General features: G+C 45.0%; 1 protein-coding gene across 1 annotated transcript; it reads left to right on the forward strand.

Annotated features, from left to right (window-relative positions):
* The first annotated feature begins 3880 nt into the window (after window positions 1-3880).
* arl4d (ADP-ribosylation factor-like 4D) lies at window positions 3881-8447 on the forward strand. The gene is made up of 2 exons (XM_078424607.1): window positions 3881-4041; window positions 5726-8447. Exon 2 carries the CDS (start codon window positions 5859-5861, stop codon window positions 6459-6461), a length of 603 nt encoding a protein of 200 aa, XP_078280733.1. The 5' UTR covers window positions 3881-4041; window positions 5726-5858; the 3' UTR covers window positions 6462-8447.
* Window positions 8448-9257: the final 810 nt, after the last annotated feature.

Genomic DNA, 9257 nt, shown 5'->3' on the forward strand with positions numbered 1-9257 from the left:
AGCCACAAGGGCCACATCTAACTCCCTCTTAAATATAGCCAATGAACTGGCCTCAACTACCTTCTGTGGCAGAGAATTCCACAGATTCACCACTCTCTGTATGAAAAAAAACTTTCTCATCTCGGTCCTAAAAGACTTCCCCCTTATCCTTAAACTGTGACCCCTTGTTCTGGACTTCCCCAACATCGGGAACAATCTTCTTGCATCTAGCCTGTCCAACCCCTTAAGAATTTTGTAAGTTTCTATAAGATCCCCCCTCAATCTTCTAAATTCCAGCGAGTACAAGCCGAGTCTATCCAGTCTTTCTTCATATGAAAGTCCTGACATCCCAGGAATCAATCTGGTGAACCTTCTCTGTACTCCCTCTATGGCAAGAATGTCTTTCCTCAGATTAGGAGACCAAAACTGTACGCAATACTCCAGGTGTGGCCTCACCAATGCCCTGTACAACTGCAGCAGAACCACCCTGCTCCTATACTCAAATCCCCAGTGAGGATCTCTGACCATGCAATATTCAAACACAGAAACAATTATGCGACGAGCTCGGATGAGGTTTGGAATCTGTGAATCTGAGAGACCGAGTGTGGGTGAGGCTGAGCAGGAGGTTGAGGGCAGTTTCCAGGAGGACTTTGGGTTGAGAGGAGAGACATTTGCAGGGGGTTAAAGGTCACAAAATGCCAGAGTAAATCAGTGGGTTCGGCAGCATTTCTGGAGAACATGGATAGGAGATGTTTCGGGGCGTATTCTCTGGCAAGGCTGGAATGGATAACCTGAAGTAGCACATCCTGGTTTTCAAAACCCTTGCACATCTCTCCCACTCTAATCGCTGCAAACCCATCAAGACATCTGGGCTCCTCCAATTCTGGCGTGTGTATATTTCTGATGTTCATCACCCTAGCAGGCAAGATGATAACTCTGCAATCTCCTCCTTAAACTGCCCCATCTCTCTTTCTTCCTCTGAGATGATTCTACAGCCAAGGTCTATGCTCTAATAATTCATACAATGACTTGATATCGACTTTTGGAGGCACAATAGACCACAGATGCTGAAATCTTCAGCAAAAAGGAACCTGCTGGAAGAACTGAATGGGTCAGGCAGCATCCGTGGAAGGGATGCACAGATGACATTTCTGGCCGGGGGCTTTTCTGATTCCAACCCGGAACATGGTCTGTCTGTTCCGCCCACAGATGCTGCCTGACACATTGAGTTCTTCCAGCAGTGTGTTTTTTGATGTCAACCGTGACTCCTAGCGATGTTTGACCTGTCAACAAGTCAACACATGCTACATCGGATGCGCAAGAAAGGCAACAAAGCTGACAGCCTCCAACACAAGGAAGGGTTATAGGCCATGGAGTTTGTTATTTGCAATGGCAGGCTGAGATGGAACCCCGATTGGATGACTTCAAATAAAAATAGAAAAGGCTGTAAACACTCAGCAGGTCAGGCAGCATCCATGGACAGGGAAACTGTTACAGAACTGTTAGGTCCAAGTTCTCTTGACAGAACAGGGAATGGCTCATCTGGGCATTTCTTGTTTTTATTTCAGATTTCTTGCATCTGCAGTTTTTTAAATGTTAATTTGCAGTATAACGTCAAACATATTGCTGCAGCAAAGGTAGGTAGCAAACTGCAGTTTTTGTTTTGGCAAATTGCTGAAACGCATGAGTTATTCATGTTACTGATTCTCTATAACCGTAGGTGGTTATTCAACTTTACAACAAATACACAAGAACATAGAAGAAGGAAGCCGCTTAAGTTTTCAGGTTTATTGTGGAGAAATCCAGAGATTCAGACCCTCTGCGTGAAGAAGTCTCTGTGCCTTTGTTTTAAATGACTTTTCTTTAAACGATGTCCCTGGCTTGAATGTCTCCCACTCAAGAAAACATCCCAACATCTCTCCTGTCAACCCCTTGAGTCTGAAGAAGGGTCAGGACACAATATGTCGTCTGTCCATTCAGGGCTGTCTTAACGCATGGGCCTGATGGGCACTTGCCCGGGGGCCCACGAGCATAGGGGCCCCATGCTGATCTGTGTATGTTAAGTGACTTGCAATAAATAAATACTACTTTAAAAATGTAGGTTCAATAAGTGCTTTTTTTGCAAAATTTTCCATCCCTAAGTGCTTCTCACAGCGATCTGTAAGTGCTTTTCGCAACAATGTAGCACCCTAAGTCCATCGCTAAGTGCTTTTCGGTAAGTGCTTTTCGCCGGCACGACGGGGGAGGCTGGTAGGGAAAGGGGGGTGGGGGAGAGTAACGGTAGGGGCCCCAGTACACTGCTTTGCCCGGGGGCCCATAATGCTGTAAAAATGGCCCTGTGTCCATTCCCTCCACAGATGCTGCCTGACCCATTAAATTCATACAATACTTTGTTTTTTTTGCTTAAGATTCCAACATCTGCAGTTTCCTGGGTCTCCTCGTAGGATCTTATATTTTCAGTAGATTTTGCTAAGAACACGGAACCTGATGAAGCATTGTTCCCTTTATCACAGCTCATTTGCAATCATGTATTGTCTTTCCGCTGACTGGTTAGCACGCAACAAAAAGCTTTTCACTGTACCTCGGTACACGTGACAGTAAACTAAACTAAACTAAACTAAACCTATCCATTTAGTATCTCTTGAAAGATTGAAAGAACAATCCTCTCCCCCCCGGAACCATTTTTTGGACTGCCTCAAATGCTGTTATTTCCTAAAACTGCACATACAGCCAGAAAATATTTTCATATCGTCTGAAGAAGGGTCTCGACCTGAAACGTCACCTTTCCCTTTTCTCCGGAGATGCTGTTTGACCTGCTGCGTTACTCCAGCTTTTTGTGCCTGTCTTCATATGGGCAGGCTAGGACTTTATTCCTCGGAGTGCAGGAGGCTGAAGTGATCTTACCGAGGTGTATAAAAACACGAGGGGAATAGGGTAAATGCACAGAGCCTTTCCCCAGAGTAGGGACCAAGGACCAGAGGGCGTAGATTTAAGGTGAGAGGGGAAAGATTTAAAAGGCACCTACAAGGACAGCTTTTTCACACAGAGGGTGATTGGTAAATGGAACCAGCTGCTGGAGGATATAGTTGAAATAGGTACTGTAACAGCATCCCGGAATGGCGGGACTATCATATGTTGAAAGACTGGAGCGACTAGGCTTGTATACACTGGAATTTAGAAGGATGAGAGGAGATCTTATCGAAACGTATAAGATTATTAAGGGGTTGGACACGTTAGAGGCAGGAAACATGTTCCCAATGTTGGGGGAGTCCAGAACCAGGGGGCACAGTTTAAGAATAAGGGGTAGGCCATTTAGAACTGAGATGAGGAAAAACTTTTTCAGTCAGAGAGTTGTGAATCTGTGGAATTCTCTGCCTCAGAAGGCAGTGGAGGCCAATCCTCTGAATGCATTCAAGAGAGAGCTGGATAGAGCTCTTAAGGATAGCAGAGTCAGGGGGTATGGGGAGAAGGCAGGAACGGGGTACTGATTGAGAATGATCAGCCATGATCACATTGAATGGCGGTGCTGGCTCGAAGGGCCGAATCGCCTCCTCCTGCACCTATTGTCTATTAAAAGACATTTGGACAAGTAGATGGATAGGAAAGATTTAGTGGGGTATGGACCCAACGCGGGCAAATGGGACTAGTTGGCATTTTGGTTGGCATGGCCGAGTAGGGCAGAAGGGCCTGTTACCCTGCTGAATGCTTCTCTGAGTAGATCATTACAGCAACGCTTGCTAACGCGAAACGCTCACTGCATTCCCACAGCTCGTTATCCAAATAAATACATGTTTTTGCCGGAGGGTCCGTTTGAATAAAGCTGTCAACATTTGGCAACGAGCGGTCTGGGACACAGCTGACGTCAGGAAGGGGTGGCTGCTTTAAGAGATGCCTCTGTAGGTGTTGTCCGGGGGAGTGTGCAGCAGTGAGCCAGTTACAGGGAAGGGTTCCCGGAGCAGGCGAGAGGCTGTCTGTCTGTCGGTTCGTTACACTGCCTTGTACACTGTCTCTGCCAACGCTGCGAGCCTTCCACGCCGAGAGCTTCTCTACTGCACCACCAAGGTACTGTCTGATCACCTGTTTACATCGCTTTGCCCTCTGTCCTCCTTTATATCTGCAGATTCGTTTCAATTAACCGTAGAATGCAAAGTAACTCGGTGGGTCAGGCAGCATTTCTAGAGGGCATGGGTCGGGACTCTTGTTCAGAAGCATCGCCTGCCTCTCCACCACCATCCCCTCCTGAGATGCTGCCTGGCCCACTGAGTTACTCCAGCACTTTGTGTTTCACACAAGATCCCAGCATCTGTAGTCTCTCCTGTCGACATTTAAATTAACCCCTTTGTTTAACAAATCTTTAAGATGCACAGGCAGCCTCAATGTTAAATTAGTGGAGTGCAACTGTGTCTTCTACCACTTTGCAACCCCTTTCATGTGGGATTCTGAGCACAGAGGTGGAGTTAATTGCGGGCACTTTTACTCGCGGCTCTTAGAGTATTTCATCTCCACCCTGTTGGACTCTGGGTTTTAAATGGTCTTATTAAAACCACCCTTTGATCTTGAATTTCCCGGCGCGTTACCGATCTACCAGTGTGCTCTGAATTATAGATTTATGTCAATTAAATTTTAAAAAATCCTGAATTTTATAGCACTCCACTAATGCCATTTAGAGCTTTATAACGGTGCGTTAATATTGTAAGTGTTACCAGCTCTGTTAATATTTGTAGGTGGCTAATTGATTTAGCGGAACCTGAAATGCATCTGAACCCGTGTTGTCCACGCACATTGTCCATGTTACTCTCTGGCGGGTTATCTATCCAGGGTTGTGTGGTTCGGTCGGCGCTTGGACCCAGAGGTAACGACGAGAGCCTTGGTTCAGATTGATCTGTTAATTTCGTGTTTGCTTCGCTCTGACCCTAATGGGGTTTTAGCCGAGTCTAATCGGGAAGTGCTCGATTAGTAAATAAACAGGGATCAAAACCGCAAATAAACAGGGATCAAAACTGCTTAAAAACATTAGCAGTCCAAATAAATCCTGCTCAGGATATTGAACGTCTAACATAAAAGCTGCAGCCACACAAGCCTAATGAAATGAAGGTTTGTTTTCAGCTTTTAAATGGGTCAATGTATCGATTGAATTTTGCCAGAGTAGTTCGCTTTATTAGTCCCAAATGAACGCAGATTTCATAAGATGCACATGGATCAAATATATACTGGGGAAGCAATAATAATGATATTTTAAATTACAGTTACATTTTAAATGGCATCTCGATTTATAATTGCATTGTAAAAGACATGGGGAACTGTGTATGTAATATAAGTAAAGGATTTTAGCTCTTTATCCCAGCGTGTTTTCACGAGTGGTTACCCATTTCTAAAAAGGTGTATATATATTTTTTTTAAACAAAGTGCTGGAGGAACTCAGCAAGTCAGGCAGCATCTGTGGAGGGAAGACACAAAATGCTGGAGTAACTCTGTGGGAGAGGCAGCATCTCTAGAGAAAAGGAATGGGTGACATTTCGGGTTGAAACTCTTCTTCAGTCTGAAGAAGGGTCTCGACCTGAAACGTCACCCATTCCTTTTCTCCAGAGATGCTGCCTGTCCCTCTGAGTTACTCCAGCATTGTGTGTCTGTCTTAGGTGGAAACCCCATCTGTAGTTCCTTCCTCCAGCATGTGCAGAGGGAATAGACAGAGAGATACAAAGAGAGAATAGTAAGAATGTTGATATATTGTTTATTTAATTTACAGATCTTAATTAAACTGCGCCCGGTGGACTGAAAACTGGCGTTGAAGAAGGTGGCACCGACCAACACTTCCAAAAAGCAAAAGACCTTGGCAATTAAAATTTTAAAGGGGAAGTGAAGAGGATATTGTGTCGACGATGGGAAATCAACTTTCCGAGCTGACGCCCGGTGGTATTTTCTTGCCTCCTTTTCACTCCCTGCACATTGTGGCCATAGGATTAGATTCATCTGGAAAGACAGCTTTATTGTATAGACTCAAATTGAAGGAATTTGTCAACACGATTCCGACCAAAGGGTTTAACACTGAAAAAGTCAAAGTGCCGATTGGGAATTCGAGGTCCATTACTTTCCAGGTCTGGGATGTTGGTGGCCAAGAGAAGCTGAGGCCTCTGTGGAAGTCCTACACGAGGCGTACAGACGGCATTGTCTTCGTGATAGACTCCTCTGAGCGGGAGCGAATGGAGGAGGCCAAAGCTGAGCTGCACAAGATTTCCAGGAATTCGGAAAACCAAGGGGTGCCCGTCTTAATCTTTGCCAACAAACAAGATTTGCCCGGGGCTGCCTCTGTGCTTGAAATAGAAAAGTCCCTGGGTGTAAATGAACTGGGATCATCAACTCTGCACCACATCCAGAGTTCCAGTGCCGTGAATGGCCAAGGGTTGCAACAGGGACTCGAGAGACTGTACGAAATGATCGTTAAACGGAAGAAGATGCTCAGGCACCAGAAGAGGAAAAGATGAACTCTTGCCACAACTCTACCGTCAATTAAGACTTGAATCTGTGCTGTTTGTAGGTTAGGTCCGTAATGGAGGCTCCTAATAGAGAATCTAAATGGTCAGAAGCACACAACTTGCCTAGTTTATATATTTACAGCCTTTTGGGGAGACCCAAATCCAATCTTTCCACTTTTTTTGTCCTCTCAAGATGTTGTGTGGGATGTACCACTGCAACAGCACACGGGCCCGGCGATCCAAATGCTCATGGATTGTAATGCCCAGAGACAAACCAGGAGAGGAGGGAATGGTTGGTGGTACAGACTGACCATTGCTGATGAACCTCAGTGATACATGGCGTTTTACATGTTGTTTGGAGACTATTTGTGAATTGATAGTTATAGCAAAGGTCCTTGGTGTGCTGGAGTCTTTTGATTTTGCGTTTGCAAATATGTTCCTGTGATGCTTGATTGTACAAGGTCACCCCTCTACACATGCACTGACAGAACTTCACTAAGAACTGGCGAGAGAACTTGGTCAATGGGGTTGCATCCTCATTTTCTCTATCCAGCTGTCCCCTTTTTCAATAATTTTAATAATTCGCTTTGGCAAAGCTGATCATAATTCTGATATCCACTACTGTTCCTTTGCGGCTAACAATGGATTAGGTTGATAGAGTCATAAAACTGCATAAAACAGGAGCAGGCCCTTTGGCCCACCTTTCCAAGCCGATTGAGCTGGCATATTGGGCTGGTCCCATTTGCCGGTGTTGGCCCTAAACCCTTCCTGTCCATACACACTGTCCAAATGGCTTTTAAAAGTCACAATTGCAACATCCACTTTTCTAGCTTCCCCTGGCTGATTGTTCCAGATAAGACTAGCCTTTCAGTGCAAAGGTGGCCTCTGAGGTCCCTCTCAAATCTCTTCTCTCTCAACTTGAGCCCAAACCCTCTAGTTTTAGAATCACTCACACTGGGGAAAAAGACTGTGAGTATTCACGTATTCTCCACTCCTCATGATCTTGCATGCCCCTTATTCTCTTACACTCCAAAGAAAAAAAATCCCAGCCCCTCCAACCTCTCCCTGTAACTTGCGCAACTTTTTGTTGAGAAGTAATGCGCACGTCAAGGACACCTTTTGTGAACAGCTCCAGAAGTCCGTTAGTTGTGAATGTAATGACTCCTCTGCAGAGATGACAAGTTGACTGTGGGAAGTGTTTTTTTAGATTGTGGTTTTTATAGCTGCACATCCCAAGCCCATGGGACTACCAAAAGCAGTATTTCATCAAATGAGGACGGGAGTGGAGTAATTCTTGGCCATTCTCCCAAAGGGAAGGATTCTGACACCTGAACATATCATATCATATATCATATCATATACATACAGCCGGAAACAGGCCTTTTCGGCCCTCCAAGTCCGTGCCGCCCAGTGATCCCCATACATTAACACTATCCTACACCCACTAGGGACAATTTTTACATTTACCCAGGCAATTAACCTACATACCTGTACGTCTTTGGAGTGTGGGAGGAAACCGAAGATCTCGGAGAAAACCCACGCAGGTCACGGGGAGAACGTACAAACTCCTTACAGTACAGCACCCATAGTCAGGATCGAACCTGAGTCTCCGGCGCTGCATTCGCTGTAAAGCAGCAACTCTACCGCTGCGCTACCATGCCAAGGACCAATGATGTAAGGTGACTCCAAGCACCCTTCCCGTCACCATTTGAAGTTGATCACAGTCACAATAAAACTGCTATGGTGCCAAGCTGCATTTCAATGGCGTTGGAGGTGGAGAGAAATCTGTTTGATGTTGGATGTGCCTTGCCTTCACACTCTGGCCTCCTTTTGTCCAGACGAGCAGCAGAGCTGCTTTGAAGGCCGATAACAACGAGACTGGTTGGAGGCACAGCCAGTAATAAAACTCCAGTCTGGCATTGCATGTCACCATTTACTTGTTACCTGGTCTCCAGCCAAGTAGTATAAGACAATAACTGCAGATGCTGGTACAAATCGAAGGTATTTATTCACAAAATGCTGGAGTAACTCAGCAGGTCAGGCAGCATCTCAGGAGAGAAGGAATGGGTGACGTTTCGGGTCGAGACCCTTCTTCAGTCTGAAGAAGGGTCTCGACCCGAAACGTCACCCATTCCTTCTCTCCTGAGATGCTGCCTGACCTGCTGAGTTACTCCAGCATTTTGTGAATAATGGTCTCCAGCCAACGTCACCCACCTAACTCCACCCATGGGTATCACATCTACATCGAGCCATTGTACTTCAATACGATAAATAATGCAAATCTCCACATTTGATATCATTTGCAATCACTGTGTTGAAATGTTTTCCAGACAAGCTTTTAACACAGCAAAAATATTAATGGATCTTGTAAACACAAACTGTGAATCTAAATGGTGATTTGTACATAGAAGTTTTTTGTACTTTGATAGCATTTTTAAAAGACAAATGTGTGTTTCGTGTTGAAATAAAATAACGTAAAATTTGATGAATGGAAAACATGAGGCTTTTTTTCCACAGTGGTTTACACTTGATTTTTCTGTTCTGTTCCGGGGTGATTCTTCAATTATCTTTTAATAGATATAGTAACACTCAAGTCACTGGGGGAAGGGGAGGGGGTGGACAGCTTGTACCAATAAATGCTTGCAGCACCAATCCAATAAATGTAGGTGGAGGGATCGGCCCATTTCTGTTACTTCTCTCAACTGGTGTGAGTGGACTCAATTCGGTAATGCTTTCTCATTCTCAAGAGTCAATAATGTTTCATTTTCACATGTACCGGCAGCGGAACAATGCCATTTTTTACGC

This window comes from Rhinoraja longicauda, chromosome 29, assembly GCF_053455715.1.
Source record: "Rhinoraja longicauda isolate Sanriku21f chromosome 29, sRhiLon1.1, whole genome shotgun sequence".
In the NCBI taxonomy this organism is placed as follows: domain Eukaryota; kingdom Metazoa; phylum Chordata; class Chondrichthyes; order Rajiformes; family Arhynchobatidae; genus Rhinoraja; species Rhinoraja longicauda.

Excerpts from the sequence above, each read along its gene's own strand:
- arl4d (XM_078424607.1), top strand. The coding sequence starts at position 5,859 with ATGGGAAATCAACTTTCCGAGCTGACGCCCGGTGGTATTTTCTTGCCT.